This window comes from Lissotriton helveticus, chromosome 3_1, assembly GCF_964261635.1.
Source record: "Lissotriton helveticus chromosome 3_1, aLisHel1.1, whole genome shotgun sequence".
NCBI classification, from domain to species: Eukaryota; Metazoa; Chordata; class Amphibia; order Caudata; family Salamandridae; genus Lissotriton; species Lissotriton helveticus.
Window position 1 is genome coordinate 191,376,049 of NC_136061.1, and position 18,941 is coordinate 191,394,989.

General features: G+C 44.7%; 1 protein-coding gene across 2 annotated transcripts in view; it reads right to left on the minus strand.

The window, feature by feature from the left end:
• POM121 (POM121 transmembrane nucleoporin) overlaps window positions 1-18,941 on the minus strand; it is a 107,444-nt gene that overhangs the window by 85,540 nt on the left and 2,963 nt on the right. For both annotated transcript variants that reach the window (XM_078679588.1, XM_078679587.1), the window contains exons 3-10: window positions 17,953-18,108; window positions 17,407-17,487; window positions 5,668-5,839; window positions 4,305-4,387; window positions 3,935-4,005; window positions 3,463-3,584; window positions 1,788-1,893; window positions 1,292-1,453 (exon numbers count right to left, since the gene is read on the minus strand). In XM_078679588.1, the coding sequence (XP_078535714.1) occupies window positions 1,292-1,453; window positions 1,788-1,893; window positions 3,463-3,584; window positions 3,935-4,005; window positions 4,305-4,387; window positions 5,668-5,839; window positions 17,407-17,487; window positions 17,953-18,108 (953 nt within the window). The remainder of the gene's footprint in view (window positions 1-1,291; window positions 1,454-1,787; window positions 1,894-3,462; window positions 3,585-3,934; window positions 4,006-4,304; window positions 4,388-5,667; window positions 5,840-17,406; window positions 17,488-17,952; window positions 18,109-18,941) is intronic.

Sequence of the window (18,941 nt, forward strand, 5' to 3'; positions counted from 1 at the left end):
CTGGTCCCAGAGAGCAGGAGCACTCTACCCAGGGGTCCAGAAACAGGTCTGGTGGTGGCTGTCTACAGGTAGTCGGATACCACTCCAGGGTTGGCAGGGAGTCAGGGGGGCATCTGAGGTTTCCTCTGGGTACATGGTACAATAAATCCCACACTGGCATCAGTGTGGATTTATTGAAAGGAGTAGTTTGGCACCAAACACTCCTGTGTTCAGTGAAGCCATCATGGTGCTGTGGAACTAGAGGATTTGAGTTTTCAGCCCATGTACTCTTTATGGCTTAGCTGGCACTTACACGATTAGGAAATGGACGCTCAACAGTTATGAGGCATATCTGCTCATACCTGTGGTATAGTGCACCCAGGCTTAGAGCGGCGAGGCCTGCTAGAGGAGTGAATTACCTATGCCATGAGGCGGTGCTAGTGGTCATGGCACCCAGGCAGTGTGCCATGTCAACTGTCATTTTCTCCCTCACAGGGGCATGCAAGCTGAAAGGGCAGTGGCATGATTCCAGTAAGGGGCTTCCCAGAAGACCCTCGTCAGCTCGGACACCCCAGGGGTGTTTATTACTAGTACTCTGAAACGTGCATTTGTGGCTAGAAACTTAACTGTACAATTCATGTCCGACAAGGTAACAGGGCAAATAATAAAAAACCTCATTTCTTAAAATACTCCATCGATCGTACAATCCCCTTAAAAGCAAAGTATTTCAAGGCCTTTCATGTATCAAAGCCATCACAAAAACCTCAATCCTAGTTCTGCGCAAGCATTGTGAAACTTAAGATGCTTGTAGGCACGAAACTGACTTAAAGTTCAAGAAAATTGACAATACAGTTTTACAACCAATTTCCTTAATTACCATGCACTTCCTTAGCCGAATACATTTATTAACATCAAAAACATGCAATTTGCAGTGTAACTACAAACCAAGACCATTGCAATCACACTACTAAGCAAGATCAACCTATGTTAAATCATACAAATGCTTTTCAGGAAGTCTGTTAAGGCAAAACAGATCCAAAAGAATTAAGAGCTAAATGCTGGTGTCCTTTTAAGTTATGTAAAAGGAAATTAAACTGTACTCATTTTCCTAATTCCTGTGGGGCACTATCACAACAGAATGTATTGATGGAGAATCTCTTAATAAGCACTACACTACATAAATATAAAAATGAAACCTCAATACATGAATGCAAATGCATTGGCAGAGTCTGAGGTTGGGACATCTAATACTCTACATTCCCATTAACATTGTAGCTACTCAAACGAGCACGTCACCCCTGCCAATTATCACCTGTAGTAGTGCCTGGTTTCTGCATCTCTTTCGGAATCTCCAGTGATGTATTTATTCCAATTGATGGTGCAGATGTCACAGTAGTTTCAACGGTAAAGGCAAGAGAAAGCCTGCTTGCCATTGTTTCTGTGGTAGTGCTGGAAGAAGGGGCTGCAGAAGAGACTGTAATAATTAAACAATGAGATTAAACTATTAAAATAGAAGAATACCAAGCAAGAGAAAGGGTACATCACTCCAGATTTCTTTTAAATTCTGTGCTTCCTACAGCTTCTCAAAGCACAAACCAAGCAGACATGTATTTGAATGTGGGGTTTTAGATCCACTGCGGTCTAAAAAGGCAGCACGTATTGTGTTGGTACCACTCTATGTGAACATTAATCCTACTACAACCAGTGGGATGGCAGAAGCAGAAAATACAATTCTGTGTTAAACGCAGAGCCTTGAAAATGCTGGTCCAAAGGCACAAGTTAGAAGTACAAAATTAGTACGTAGTTACCGCTTGGTTCGTCCTCCAAGGCTTTATTAATGTATTGCAGTGCTGCTTTTTTCTCAGCATCGAGGTCTTCTGCAGTCACACTGTAACCCAGCTGTGGAGGGGGTGGCTAGCCAAAAAAACAAAAACACATACACACTGAGTTGGTCAGCCATTGTACAAGAAACTTTACAGCTACTACGCCACCTTTGTTCAGTTACATTTTAATGACAAACAAAGCTTTCAAGAACATTAACACAATGTATTATTTTAGTACACATTTAAATGAAGACAAACGTTGAACAGGAAGGCAGTGAAGATGCCTCTGTCGGAATTCCAACCTCTAAAGTTTTCAGTTAGCATCTTTAACCACAAATGTATCCACTTGGAAAAAAATAGGACAAATCCAAAACAAGATCTAATGGCCTCTACAAGAAAAATATTTAAATTGAGATTAAGTGAGTTTTCCTCCAAAATATAAGCTGGTAAACTGCACCAGGCAATCTCAAGCAGTTCTAATATTCAGAGATAATTCAACACATGGGCTAGTCAGTTTTTTCTGCACAGAAGCGGAGAGTGAGGAGAGGCAGTAGCCAGAATACTGCTACAGGTTATATTTCTGAATGGAAAGGTAAGAACGTTTTGCTAGAGTATAAAAGCTAAAGTTTTGAAAGGTTATTTAAAATAACTGTTCTAGTTGCATTCACCAGATACACCACCTTAACTGCTTTCCAGTTTTGGGAGTTCTTAAACTAATTTAAGACCGCTAAATATTTTCGCATGTTTAAAGGCATGTCTCTTTAGAAAAGTCTAAAGCTGAAAGAGATAAAAGCCGGTTTCATGGCTGGAATGCACTGCTGGAATGCACTGCTGTAGCAGGGCTGCTAACAGAAAAGCAGATTAGCCGGGTGTACAGTCTTCACAAAAGGAGAGTGAGGACCAAGAGTTTCATGAGCCATACGTTTAACAGGCTACGGAAGGGACCTCTAACCAGCCCCATTCCTACACATCCACACCCCAGAGAAGTCCCCCACAAAGTCTCTTCTGGGTCCACAGGCTTGTTACTAGAGCAGAATAGAAAGTCAGGTAAGAAGCAAGGAGGTCATATAAAGGTAGGAGATATACATTAACAAAAATAGTCGTAGCTCTGCAGCAGGGTCACCAACAAAGAAATAGGCAACACTATGTCATGCAGGTCTCTTGGAGAGTGCATAGTTCCTAGACAGCTATTTAAATGTACATATAGCCCTTGATGAGCAGTCCCAATGACTAATTTCAAACGAATGTGGAAAACTTCCATGGGCCAGGGGGCTTAAATCGCCAAATGCTTAAGTTACATCTATTAACGGAAGAACGGGAACTACTTGCTGTAACTAAAATGTACCAAAACTGATCAGGTTATAGGCACCCCATCCAAGACAGCCACAACTTTGAGCCCACAAATGAAAGGATGTTACCTGTGGGTCTCGTTTGACCCAGACATCTGCTTTGCAAAAGACAAAATCAGTCAAAGGATGGTCATCCCATGACTCCAGATGAACTACTTTATTGAACCTATGGTACTGAAATTAGCCAATCGCAACTACTGGATAAGTATGCATGGGGCCCAAAGACTCGGTCCACAACACCTTCAGCTTAGTAACCTTTGATTGTCACTCATGCAGACATCGAAATAATGCAGTATGTGGAAAGGCTGTACCATGACCAGTGGATCCCGGCGTCTCAAAGCCAGGAGCTGCATCTTGCGCTTCCGTTTCCCATCACTGCTGGGAGAGGTGAATAAACTCAAAGAATTTGGCTTCTGCACAAGGACTGGCATGTCTGCAACAATAGGAGAAAAATAATTCTTATAAGTGTACACAGTAAAGCTGGTCAACAAAATGAGAAGGGAGAGCTTCAAATGGATTACAATTGAAATGCCAAATACATTTTTCCTAGTAAAAAGTGACATCTTCTCACAGCACTAAACATGGTTCATCACACTGTAAGTCTTACACGGCGACACAAAAGCATAGGTAGTGCAACCCCACTAAACACCATCATTTATAGCTGGCAATCACTAGCAAGTACATTTTTAAATCAAAAGATCACCAATTACTAAGTAGCAACCACCCAGTGACCACTGCAATCCTCCCCCTCCCCATCTCAGAGTATTTCACTGATGGGCTCACCTTTTCCAATCGGTGGTTCCTTGCCATCTGATTTTGGAGTACTAGAATTGGACTGGTGCAATGCATCTTCCCTGTGGGAGAAAATAATTCATGAAAAATTGACAGATCCAAACCTACACTGCAGTCAGTCACATTTCTACAGTTTCTGGCTACGTGACTGCCACTCAAGATCTTAATCTCCTTAAAGCCACAAGACACCCACAAATGCATGTTTAAGAAATATGTTGGTAAGGCACCAGGACAGCCCTCAGCGCACTATTAGCAACACATCAAGGTACATTCCTTGGTTGAAAAGCCAAATAAGAGAACAGGGTATGTGTGAATGCAGAGAGCAAATAGAAGATGTACAGCTGGGGTCACTAGGCTTCACCTGGTTTTCTTGGCAGGTCTCTCCGGTGTCTGTGACCGAGACGATGACGGACTGGACAACGGTGATGTCCCACTTCTTGAAGCCTTTATTTAAAAAGAATATAATAACACGTCAGATTTCATTTTGTGTCAATCTTTGACTGGACTTGGTCTTCTATTATCACAATACCCCTATTCACAGATTAAGTACCTGCATAACTTCACGCATAATATTGTCACAATCAACATGAACAAGGAAAGCTTCTGAAATTCTGCCTCTACAGGCCCCATCACAAGTCTCACACTACAAACAGTTAGAATCTGTGGAAAGCAAGCAACTATCACCTTGAAAAACACCAAAAAATGAGTTTCTTAACCTGGGGATAAGGGATAGCATTCTCATCTATTATCTTCAACCCTAAAGCAGACTACATCTCATTCATGGATTAAATACTAGATCCACCTCATATCAGATACTTACTCTTGGACCTCGCCAAGAGACAAACCGTAAGCTATTCAACAACTATTGAAATTGGCAGAGTCTTAATGAGAAGAGTAAGATCACACGCCCTTTGGAACTTTTCCATATCCATTCACTTTGTCCAAAGTATAACAAGATGGCATGGAACTGAACATTAATTGAAAGAGACCTTTCCATCAATATGTAACTTCGTGCTACCACATGAAAACTTTCCTTTACCACTGCTAGTTCAATGGATTACCGTCTGTACCACAGACATAAATCAATGCCTGTAGTGTGATTTCCATAGGGGATCATTGCAACTTAATTTGCAGTACCCTGATCTGAAAATACCAACGTACATCCCTGTGATAAGAGATGGTCCCCTCCATTAGGACTTCATCCAATCACTTTTTGTTGAAAGGCAATAGGTAGCTAGCAGCCAAGCATCAAACATGCGCCTCACAAAAGAAACCCAACTCACTCATAGCACTTTAGTGCTACAGTAGTACTGCATTCACGTTCCAATGGCACATCTTGCAAGACAAGCCTTTCGACATTGCTGTTGTAATCTGGATCCCCATGCAATTGCTCAATCAACAGCTTCTACTACAATTAAGTCCTGAAACTGCAGAGAAAAAAAAAAAGGGGGGCATATACTGCATGCTACAAAGTACATGTTCAGAGCACGTATGGAACATGCTTCAGTAGTCTTACATTCCAAAGACCAAGATAACATTTAGCCAACAGAAATTCTGGTATCTATAGGGTTGTCACAGACTGTGAGGAATGACCTACAATTCCCCAGTAAAGAGGCTGGATATCACATGGTGAGCCTACCCTTAGAAGCTCGTCAGTAGTAGTGTTCTCCTGTAAAAAATGCATTTAAAGCCAGAATAAACGGTAGTATTAAGCCAACCATTACCTTCACCATGCCACGCATAGAGCTATAGGAGCTGGCGATTGCATTCCGCACAGATGAGGGTATCCCAGCGGTGCATGTGTTGTTCATAGAGCTGACTGACGAAGTGCGGGACCTCTTACTGTGGTTATCATCGGTGCTCTGAGAGTTCAAGGTCCTTTTCAGTATGCCTGGTCTAAAGATAAAAAGGAGAGGATGAAAGGAAACCAATCACCATCCTTTCAGACCTCATGCCGATGCAGCCAGCAATGCCCCAGAACTTGCCATACACCACATGCGCAGATTTCATATTTCAAGTGTTCTGTTGACAGTGTCTCATTTATCTAATGTCACATCATTGACAGCATCATCACCTATTCCAAGTAGGACTTGGGAGTTCACCTCATAGAAACACTTTTTTTAAATTAGGACACCTGGATATTCCTACATTCCCTTCATGCTTGAATATATGTACATATCTTATCAATATGAGCTTTAATTGTCACAAAATATTCTTTAAATTAGTCTGCTTAGTAAACCATTGTATGATATGGATTCTAGGAAAATAAAGCTCATTTTACAATAAAATATGCTTAGGACTCCACACTATCGAATACATATAGTACAATGAGATTTACTTGTGCATCCTTTGCTGCTGCACTCATTGATACCAATTAAATTGCTATAAGTGTACTTTCCTTTCACTCACCTTAACTTTCACTATTAAGCACTTTGTACGACTTGTGAGGGTATAAGCTTCAAATCCATTGCCTACTACATTGATCTGAGCAATTCCATCTTACAATACCAGTCTAAAGACCTTAACAGTGTAATAAGAATCAATCCTTAAATGCTTACTAGCTTTAACAAATGTTTTTCACAATAAATACCATACCGTCTTAAGCATATTTTCTCATAATAAATACATCCAGTGGCGGCTGGGGACATATGAAAGTGGGGGGCGTAAAAGTTAGCAGTGAGTGCCCAGCGGCGAGGCCATTAGGAGGGGGTCCTTTGGGGAGGTTGGGGGGCGGGGGGGAAGAAAGGGTGTTCTCCGAGAATTTTGAAAAAAGGGTAGGCAAGTGGTGCATTTTCAAGCATATTTGAGAAGGCAAGGCTAATAAAGCATGGGTGAAAGCGTAGTTATGACAAAGATTTCAGGAAGCTTCAAGTGATTCCATCAATTCAAGCCAATAGCAGCTTCTAAGAACCCTTTACATTTGCAGATTGACCAGTTGCACACATTTACATTTCTTTCTGGGAAGCAGGCCCACAGGCAAAAAGGCTTGTTTAGCTGTCCAACCCCTCCTTCTGATCACAGCACAGGAGACTCGTGCCTTACACTTCAACTGAAGCATTTTAACTGTCAGGACAGTTGTCTTTTCATGTTGTTCCCTTCAGATCCCCACCCCCATATGGCCACTGGATCACACAACATGACAAAAAGGCACTGCCTCAGAGTCAGGACAAATGAGACTCAAGTCTGGCCACAGCACAGGTCACAAGGTGTGGTCTCTGGTCTTGTCTCTTTTGTGCACATCCTTGTGCAAACAACATTTGGCAGGCGTTCAGCGCACGAAGATGGGAGGGGGGAAGACAAGACTGCTGCGTTTTATTGCTCGCAGAGTCCTAACCCGCATTCGGCCTGTACAAAATATCAAAGTATGAAGCAAAAGTAGTAACACCAACTGTGCAATCAAAATGTCTATTTAGATTGTACAGTAGACACAGAATATTGCATATACAGAGGTACTTTGCTTGAATTTTCATAATTCATATCAAGTTATCACCATTATTAACAAGACAACCCTACCTTTAGCAGTCCGAACAAAGCAATAGTTAAACTTTCAAAGGATAACTCATGTCCGATAAACAAATAACGACAGACGTGCTTGCATCTGGTCAACAGTGTGCCAAATTTCAATTCGATGAAATGCTAAATGATGGCATTAAATCAAGCTGAAGAGCACAGAATGTATTTTGTTGGGTTGCTACTTTTTTAAGGCTGCAGAAGGACAAAAAAGCGAACTCCAGCTTTTGTATGTGTTCCTTCTTGCGTTGCATTTCTCAACAACAATATTTTCTACACATTTATTATGGCGTATGATTGAAATTTTTTATGGCTCTGCCAAGAAACTGGCAAGGGCTTGATTAATTTCATTCTGTGATAGGGTTTTCTTGCAGAAGAACTAACTAGGTAATGGCATGCATTTCCATATCCATCAAGGTACCTTTAAAATTCTCTTTTCTGCATGGCCATTCTTCTGCCAAGTAATGCTCTTGTCTATTACCTTGACTATATTTGAAGTCATTATGGCTCTATCAATCTTTACCTGTCTAGTGAGTTTGCACATTTACCACACAATTTCCCAATGAGTGAGTCCCCATCTTGGTGAAATAAACCTTCATCCCTCTGACAAGAAACATAAAATATGACAGACCCCCACACCCTCAAAATAGATGAGCCATGCTCAGCCAAGGCCCGTAATGACGAAAAAGCGGCCCTTGATTGTGTTTATAGGTCTTGCCTGTCAATGTGCATGCGCATTGAGCTTGCGAGAATATAGGGGCTTATCAAGAGGTTAACCAAACTGGCGATTTCCCCCAGTGCCCGTGAAAAGCAAGCTCAATGCGCAAGCGCATTGACATAAAGCGCGTGCACATCAAAGCCAGCCATCTGTTGCCCAGCTCCTCCCTCCGCCCCTAATTATTCACAGCCGGCCGGCCGTACTTTCACGGCAGACAGGCCGTGTCTCGCGTTTATCCTCCCCTCGCCCCCTTCCCTCCTCCCCACAGCAATGCCCAGAGTAACACGCTTGTTTCTTCACCCTTTCTTTATTGATGTAAGTAGCTCCGGCCTACGTAAGCCTCACTTGTATTCTCGCATTGCTCAGCCATTCCCATGTGCCGCTGTGTTGGAGTATGGAGGGGGTCTGTTAACTTCCTCCTTATTTGCCGCTTACAGCATCTTAGGTCTCAGAAGCCTAAGCAGGCTGCATCCCTTTTGTCCTGTAATCTGATGCCTAACACACCTTCCCACTGCGATAGTCGCCTCCCGGGTGCAGCTCCTTCCGGGTGCAGCTCCTTCCAGCCCCAGCCGGCTCCGAGTGTGTCCGAGCTTCCGTCTTGGATTTACTTTCACCTGCTAAGGAGTATCGACCTCTCCCGTTTTACTTCTCTGCTTCTGCTTTTTGTTGGCCCAGAGGCGTTGCCATATTGTGTCTCTCGGCACTACGTGTGATCCATTGGTATCCCGCTTTCCGGCGTTTCCTTTGCTTTAATCTGGACTTCAGCTACCTTTTTTTGCTGAAGCATGTTTCCCTTTACCCAGATCTAAGTGCGGTTATGCTCGAATGTGGCCGAACAGCAGGATTATAAGCAGGATTTTGTGTGGATTGCTTGAGCTCTGTGTAGATGCGGCTACTCGACAATGTTGCTGGCCACGTCCACTTGGAGTTACACTTTTATACTTAAGTGCTAACTTTCATATGGGATCACCAAAGGTAATGCATCAAATTAGCCAGTTGGTCCCTAGTCACCCACCTGGGGTTGCTTGAGTTTTTCCTCCTGTACGTCACATACATACAAAACATGTTGCATTACAAATGCTATAGGTGTCGCATTTGAAAAAGTTAAACGTATTGGCATTGTAAATGACAAAGCTATTAATTTTGCTATTTTCAAGACCAACACAAAAAAAATTGTCATTTACAAAATCAATAGCTCCAACTTTTCTAATGCAAGACCTATTGCATTTCCAATGCTTGTTATTAAAGCAATCATTACATTCGCAGCACAGTAACACAGAAAAATACAAGCTTCTTCTGATCTCCAAGCTTTCTCCAAAACAGACATAACATGCCCATTTTATTATACGATCAAATGAATAAATAATGGGCTTCGTCTGACAGTGGGAGAATTTTTGCCAACGCATAAATGAGAATAAGTTCCTCTGGTGACGTTTGCAGTATTGTTCCATCCGTGCATACCCCCTCCACTCCCACCGCCAACATACATGTGATTTTTTCACTCAATGAATTAACTGCCAGAACTTGACCTCCCGGGGATACAGCTCGACTCACTATTTTTACATGAATATAGAGATCTTTTAAGAACCACAGTCATATCCCCGGGAACCAGAATGAAGCAGGCACACAAACTTTAACGACCGGCCTTCGCCTATATTTATTACTGGATTAAACTTTCTTAATGAGAGCTTAACCAAACGGGCGATTTGATGCTGTGCCCGTGAAAAAAGCGCGTGCACGCATCAAAGCCACCAACCTCCCTCCCACAAGCTTCCCCCAGCGTGCGCTCTGGCATTTCTCCTCCCCTAATTATTAACTGCCCACGGCCGGCCGGCACATCAAAGGCTGCTGCTCCCTGTGCGTCTCGTCACCCTTACTCTCTCCAATTCTTCCCTTCCTGCCTCTCAAAGCCCCCCCCTCCCTCCTCACACCCCCTCCCTCCTCACACCCCACTCCCCTCCCCTCTCCTCACACCCCACTCCCCTCCCCTCTCCTCACACCCCACTCCCCTCCCCTCTCACCCCACTCCCCTCCCCTCTCCTCACACCCCACTCCCCTCCCCTCTCCTCACACCCCACTCCCCCCCCCCTCTCCTCACACCCCACTCCCCCCCCCTCTCCTCACACCCCACTCCCCCCCCCTCTCCTCACACCCCACTCCCCCCCCCTCTCCTCACACTCCCCCCTCTCCTCACACTCCCCCCTCTCCTCACACTCCCCCCTCTCCTCACACTCCCCCCTCTCCTCACACTCCCCCCTCTCCTCACACTCCCCCCTCTCCTCACACTCCCCCCTCTCCTCACACTCCCCCCTCTCCTCACACTCCCCCCTCTCCTCACACTCCCCCCTCTCCTCACACTCCCCCCTCTCCTCACACTCCCCCCTCTCCTCACTCCCCCCTCTCCTCACACCCCCCTCTCCTCACACCCCCCTCTCCCCACACTCCCCTCTCCCCACACTCCCCTCTCCCCACACCCCCCTCTCCCCACACTCCCCTCTCCCTCCCCTCTCCTCACTCTCCCCTCTCCTCACTCTCCCCTCTCCTCACTCTCCCCTCTCCTCACTCTCCCCTCTCCTCACTCTCCCCTCTCCTCACTCTCCCCTCTCCTCACTCTCCCCTCTCCTCACTCTCCCCTCTCCTCACTCTCCCCTCTCCTCACTCCCCTCTCCCCTCACTCTCCCCCTTTCCCCTCACTCTCCCCTCCCTCTCACTCTCCCCTCCATCCCCTCTCCCCTCACTCTCCCCTCCATCCCCTCTCTCCATCCCCTCTCCCCTCACTCTCCATCCCCTCCTCTCCATCCCCTCTCCCCTCCATCCCCTCCCCTCCATCCCCTCCCCCATCCCCTCCCCTCCATCCCCTCTCCCATCCCCTCCCCTCTCCCCTCCCCTCCATCCCCTCTCCTCCCCTCCCCTCCATCCCCTCTCCCCTCCTCTTCATCCCCTCTCCCCTCCTCTTCATCCCCTCTCCTCATCTCCATCCCCTCTACCCTCCCCCTCCCCCCTCCCCTCCCCATCCCCTCCCCTCCCCATCCCCTCTACACTCCCCTCCCCATCCCCTCTCCCCTCCATCCCCTCTCCTCCCCTCCATCCCCTCTCCTCCTCTCCATCCCCTCTACCCTCCCCTCCCCTCTCCCCTCCATCCCCTCCCCTCCCCATCCCCTCTTCCCCATCCCCCCTCCTCATCCCCTCTCCCCTCTCCCCATCCCTTCACAAAAGTTTAAGCTATTGCGATTACAAGTTAAATAATTTATTTAAGTATAAATTTAAAAAAATTAAAAGCCATTGTTATTTGTAATATCAATACATCTAAGTCACGTATATACAAAACATGTTGCATTGCAAATGCTATAGGTGTCACATTTGCGAAAGTTATAACTATTGGCATTGTAAATGACAAAGCTATTAATTTAGCTATTTTAAAAAAAATAGCACATAAATTAAAAAAAATTCATTTATAAGACCAATAGCTCAAACTTTCCTAATGCGAGCCCTATTGCATTTCCAATTCTTGTTTTATAGGCAGATGGGCGCTCGTTACCTCCTGTTTAGCAAACGGCAGAGGTATCACTCCCTTTGTCTCGCTGACCGGCCCAGTAACGCGTGCTCATACTGAGCAGGGCAGGGGGCCAGAGTAGAAGTGGCCTCACTTGTGTCACCAGTGTAAACTAACGCGTGCATTTTTTTTTACCCCCGCTTTTTTATATAAGATTACGCCGAAACAGCCAATTGAGGAAAGACATTATGCAAATGTGGGCCGATTTTTTTTCGTACCCGGGCCGATTTTCAATCCCAATCCAACCCTGACGCCAGGCAGAAACTCAGGCCTCAAAGCCAACTTGACAAAAGAGAATAGTGTTCACACTTTTGGCTGGTGTAATGGCGTTCCTTCGATCGGCGTCTCTCAGCTGGTGAAGGAAGGAGGGAGGGAAATATAGCCCTAGCACAGGTACATGTCACCGAATGCTCCCAGCAACGATGCAGGTGAGTCAGAAGTCGACTGACCAGCCCGAGTGAGAAGACAGAGGGCTGCAGAGGCTGAAGGGTGACCAGGAGGCAAAAGGCTTTAACAACGGTTGTAAAGACGGGACACGTGAAATACTTTGTCCCAACTATGATCCCGCCTCCTATTCTCATAGGCTGACAGTATCACGGGTCAGCCATTCAAAAGGGGAGGCGGGATCCTGAAAGAACATTACCTACGTAGCAGATCTGGGCGAGGTGATAACTTGACCGAAGACCTGGAAATACTGCTGCTTTAGGAAGCACCTGACTGCCCTTACCTCTGCCTCACCACACACTGCGCATACAGGACTCGGTCAATATTGAAGTCGTCCATGTCACATGCGCACTGTGTGTTTGTACACTGCTGTGGTGCAACTGCTACTCATAGGGAGGGCAGTATGAGTGCCACAGACTAATCTTTCAGTCTCCTCCCTACTAGACTAGCGGGGCTCCGACCCCAACGCCCTCATACATGAACCGCTCCTGAATACACCAAACCTACAGCCTTTAAAAATGGCTAGTCAATAACCAACTCACTCCACTGTGTTGAGCATAAGCGTTTGACAAGCACACCCAAATATACGGGCAAGGGAAGCAAACTTCTGCTCAATTAAATGCTGTACTGAAAGGAACAAACATGTCTGCGAAGTTAAAGACTCCGTTGTGTTTTCTATTGATCACATAAGTTAAGCAACAGCAACTATCAAGCCAGACCTAAATAAGCAAATACAATAGGTCTCGCATTACTGAATGTTTGAGCTATTGGCGTTGCTAATAATGCAACGCCATTAGCTCACACTTTCTGTAACGAGAGAGCGATTGCATTACAAAGCAATTGCGGCACTTGTGCTTTAGCTTGAAAATCTTACGCTAAAGCTCGGGTTCTGCGATTGCTTCAAAAGCAAAGAAGTAGAAAATCTGTTTTTGTTTACTTTTAAAACAATCACAGCACCCGCGCTTTAGCTTAAGGTGTTTGAAGCTAAAGCACGAGTGCCCCCATTGTAAGCATAGGACAAACAGAAAAAATTATAAAGCATGGCCACCATTACTGGACGCTTGTTAAATTAATACATTTAATTTTTTATATTGAAAGCATTATAGCCTTGAGCACCATTTTCTCCAGCCTGCTTTAAGAAAATAGTGCTCTAGGCGGTAATTAACATATCAAGAGTAAAGTAAAGTAAAAGTAAAGTCCACATTTGTAAAGCGCACAATCACCCGTAAGGGTCTCTAGGCGCTGGGGGGCCTTCGGGAAGATTAAGCGAGCTATTGCCCAGAGTCACATGGTGCTGGGCTAACCTGCCGCCGGAGCCGGGGATCGAACCGTGGTCCCCAGATTCCAGCGTCAGTCGCCCTGGCCGCGGCGCCACACCTCTTCCACAACAATACATGTAACATGGGGTGTCCTCATGGGGGGTTACAAGAAAAGAACAAGCATTTGCAATAGGTCTCGCTTTTACTTGAGTTTTAGCTATTGGCATTATAAAGCACAATATCTTATTTATGTTTTGATTTATAAAATGTAAATAAAAGGCATTGTCATTTACAATTCAAATAGCTTATACTTGTGTAACGGCGAGACCTATTGCATTGCAAATGCTTGTTCTAGAAGTCAGCAGGTATCTCTCCCATGGCCAATCGTATAAAGTTTTGAAGCACCGTACATAGAGCTTTTCATCACACTGGTCCCCTTCCACTTCGACAACAGCTGCAACGCTATCTTCCAACTAGATCATTACACTCTGCGAATGCCAATTTGCTCGGAGTTCTTAAATTTAAGAAAGCTCACCTTAGTGGTAGAACATTTTCTGTATAGGTTGCTTGGCTATGGGACAGTATGCTGGACTATCTTCATTCTGTTAGCCATCTCTGTGCCTTTAGGAAAGCCTTGAAGAGCGGGCTAAGTAAGCTGTTACATGTCATGTCTTGATGGGTCTACGTTTAGATTAGTGCCAGGAAGACTTTAGGTGACAGTTTTGCCTCTACAAATATTAGAACCTGGATTGGAGCAATTCAAAACTCATGGAACTGGGAAACTTGGTAGGGCTATGGTTAAGGAGGGCCGGGAGCACTAGACTGCCCACAGCCTCTGCCTGCTAGCCAGTGGGTGACAGGTTCTCTTCCAGGGCAAGCTGCAGGCAGTAAACCACTCCCTCCCCTTTTCCTGCTCTGCTCTGGTCCTCACAGGCACAGAACTCTGCCTCATTGCATAACCTACAGATTGGTCACAAGTACTAGGGACATGTCAGAAGGTCGAAAGCAGGACCATCGTAGGTAGCATCGTAGGTAACACTTAAGTGTACTAATGGCTCTGCAAAGCGCTAAACCTGGAGGCGCTCAGAAGAGTTTTTTTTATCCCCTTTATTGCACCACCTTTTCTCCCATGATCCCAAAAACTGGGGTGATATCTTACACCCATGGGTGGAAGTCCTGCCTGTTGGTTGTGGAAGTGGTAAACCGGATAAGGAGGCGAGAGAGTGTGTGCACGTTTCAGCTCTCCGCTTCAGAATTTATCGTACAAATGCACTTATCAGTACCAAATAGTCCTTCTGGCATTGCCAGATGGGCCAGACGGCATAGGTACCGTGTGATGGCCAAAAAGCAGTCCGCCTTTCATCCACTGAATTACCAGGGCTCAAAAAATCCACTCGACCGCTCGCATATTTAACGAGGGCGAGCTGTTTTTAGGTACTACTCTCCCTTTCTGGCGAGTAGGAAGACAAACTAACTTTTGTCCTCTGCCTGTGAAAACGGAGCAAATGTGACAATAACAAGATTTAAAGGCATTTTTATTGCTCACAAAGTTAATGAGCAATAAAGAGGACTTTAAATCTTGTTATCTTGTCACATTTGCTCCACTTTCAGAGACGGAGGTCAAGTAGGTTGCAGTAAGGTCGAGAAGATTTTTCAAGGTACTAGTCCTGCAGGGCTAGTACCATTTTTGGGATTTTGAGAGCCCTGATTACCTTTGCATTATAAGCTAACCTGAGGATGTAAGACGGGAAAAGAGACAGTTCATTCCATAGACACGACATGCATACAGTCTCGCTGTGCTAGCAGAGCGGCTTTAAACCTGTGCCTGCCGACCCCAGACGCCGTAATGAAGTGCTTTGAAGCGTGGTCATCTCATAAACCAATTTGGACGACAGGGCGGGAGCACTGTGACACGACCAGAATGACTTGCTTTGAAGTGCGACTGTAAATGCTTATTAAACATCAGTTTACAGGCAATAAAACACAATCTGCTTCTCATATCCCCTGGAAGACCTTCATAAACTCTACATTTTCTGTAACATTTTTGGGTAGGAAAAAAATTGGGCAGATTTTTAGGTCCGGTTTGACTGCTGTAGCGGTTAGCCAGTGTCTTGTAATAACAAGCATTTACGAGGCCAACACAGGGAGGTAGTGGGGTAGGGTTAAGCTGCATAGCAGAAGGGTGTTGGGAGACAAGACTTAACAGGCGCACTCAGAAAACAGTGCTGATAAAAATTAAGCTTTGCGTGCTGCATTTTATAAAATATAAATTAACTTTTCATCTCTGGAACAGCTAGTGAACAGAAACTCTACTAAAAGAACCCTAAAAGAACCCAGCACGTAACTAGTTAAGCACAGACAAGAGCAACATGATGTTACCGTATACACATGCAGAGGATTTACGCAGCCTGAAGTGGGACGTACCAGGGAAGGAATGCAGAATGGTCTGGGCTGAATCAAGGATAAAGCATACATGCTGCAACGCAGATAAAGGCCGGCGCGGGGGGGGGGGGTTAGGGGGTGGTAACGGAATGGCCTGGGGCCAGGCTGTGAAGCGGAACAGTGTTGGGAGGCTGACGAACAGGTGCCTCAGCGATATGCCACCATAAAACACACAAGTTCGGCGTGCTGCATTTTATTAATAAGGAATTTGGCAGTGCATGCTATAGGAAAGCTCAGCTGCCGCCAGATGCGCTGAAAAATAAATTAAAAACAAAAGATTTGGGTGACCCGCTTTATATGACGCCACGAGACCGCCATTATTTAAGTTTAAATGGGGCATAGGAGATAAGAAGTAAAAGTAACGCAGCTGCGAAATCGATCGTGGGGACACGCTCTGTGGTGGTGGAGGGGCGGGGCGGAGCGAGGCACGCTGCACGGGTGCTGCGAGGAAAGCCAGATGGTGGCTGTGCATGTGCTTGCACACGTAACCGCAAGCTTGATGCCAGCAAAAGCGTGTGGTTGGACTTTTAAGAGCCCACTTACTAAATGTCTCGCCGGAGCAGCATATGCGCTGGCTCAGGAGAGACCTAAAAAGCAGTACTAAGGTGGGACTAATTAATATCCAGATGACGTTGGATGATTAACCGAAACAGCACCATTTTCCAATCGAAAAGCTGCTTTCCAGAGTCAAAGCCGTATTACTCTGAGACAGCTTAAAATTAACAAAAGAAGCCAGAGCTGTTCAACAATTCCTACTCCTGAAGGAGCCCCTCCATCTACTGCAATATTGCTAAATTAAGGCAAAGGTGGTAACCATTTCTGGTAGATAGAGTGCTCGATAGCAAAATTGTACTCGGCTTGCACTCCGCGACTTTAAAAAGTTCATCAATAAAGATTTATAACAGCACCCCTACAGAGACAAATGCCTCATATTGCTTATGACAAAAGTACTTGCATGGATTCTACCCATCATTCAAAATCCCATACCTCACCGATTCCTCAAGAATCGGTCCTACTCTAGAATGTTCTGAACCGCTCTACCTAGTCCCATCTGCCATGCCACAGATAACTCACCCATCTTTGAAATGATCTTCTCTTAACTTAAAGAAATTGCAAGCCCCAGTTCACTACTATGTGCTGAACATTATTAACTCAGGGCACTGGTTGTTAACCTTGTGTATTACTTGTGTTACTTTACTATTCTCTGGCTTGTAATACATCAGTTATGTAAAAAGCACTTGAAACAATATTATCTATTAAGGAAAACCGTCATGCCTCATAACAAAGACCATCATCGACAAAAAGAAAAGGGAATACTTAGAAATCAGCTTAAAGAAGAAGGTTGTTGCAATACTGTGAAAAAGGAAAATCTCGAGAAGAATCAGTTTGTCTCTAGACTAGATAAGCTCTCGCCTTAAACTAGATCAGCAACGACCAACAAGCCTTACACGCATCCACGAATATTCCAAATGCAACCCCCCCCCCCCCATCCCTATATGAAACAGTTTATCCATGTGACTTTTTCCTTCTTACTTACTTTGGTATCAGGGACGCAGGCGAGCCGTTTGCCACTAGGGATTCAAATGCAGACTGTCCACTGCCACTGCTGTCATGCCGTCTGTATAAGATGGACATAGCATAAGCAAATAAAATAGGAGATAACAGAACAAGATTCCATTTCAGAAACAATCACAACTATTCTAGAGACACTATACATATCACATAGAAATCAAAGCACTAAGCATACCAAGGTAATGGTAGAATACAGTCCATATGGGCCATGGGAGAACACAATACCTAGAGCAAAGCCAGTAACCATCTACTGTAGGGAAATCCACAAGCCACATTAAAAGACTAGCTGAATGCAACATGCTTCATCGCTGATCACTTCTGCGTTTATTAAATTATAACACGACAGCTAGTACTAGAAAGGCTTACCATGTTAAAAACATGGAAGGGTCATGGCAGCAAGACGGACCCCGCATAGCAGCTCAATGAAAACTGAATCATAGTTAGAAAGGCTGCTGAAAAAATGGGCTTTGTAACTAGGATCCATATCGCACTTAAGGTAATACCCGTTTACCTCCGTTTGTTTTCCTGGCCATCTAAACGTGTTATGTCTTCTTCCACAACCCTCTTTCGACTTGCTTTCAGGGCATTAAGCACAGTCTCTCTCGCACATGGGTCTGGTATGACGTTTTCCGCAGATTTAAATACTGGAGATGTCAACTGGTCAAAGCTGCAGAGACAAGAATTCAGTGAGACTACTAACTTTACATTTTTGGCAGTGACGCTATTCCGTGCTTTTTTTATTTATTGAAGTTTTATATAGCGCTGGCTTCACCCAAGGGTATCAGAGCGCTATACATTGTAGGTATGATAGTCAAAAGAATACAGGACAAATGTATCAAAAAGAAAAAGCAAATAAGTACAGTACATTAAAAACAACAATGAACAGAATGGGTATTGGAGAGATCAGATAGAAGATAACATTAAGATGTCGTAACATTATTATACTACACGCATTCAGCTAGGTTAATTTAACAGACTCAGGCTGGCAGGTATAGTGCATGAATAAAGTGAGATGAGAGATGAATTGAGTTGCAAAGATTAGGGTAAGGGTTATTTGGGGGGGGGGGGGGGGAAAGTTGGGCTGTGTGGAGAGAGGTAGATCTGGGAGGGGTTTCTCGTAAGTTTATTTTGCCGGGCCTATATGGTTTGGGGAGAGGGATATGGGTAAGGGGTAGAAGGGTGTTCCCAACTATATAACAAAATCCACTTTTAGATCATCAACAAATGGAAAACAGGTTATAAGAATTAATTGCAAAAAAGCATGCAGCAATTTAAGCAAGCTTTGAGTTGCACAACAGCTATAAACACAATGCTTCAACAAAAGAACCATTGGTACCACCAACAGTTTGATTTAAAGTTGAAGTCTATAAGACATCATCAGGTGCAATCACAGCAATGCATACAGGAAGCCAAATATGTAGACAATTGAACAAGTATAAGTCACTTTAATCAAAATGTTCACATTCAGTGCAAGGGTAGCTACAAAATATTAATGCTTAT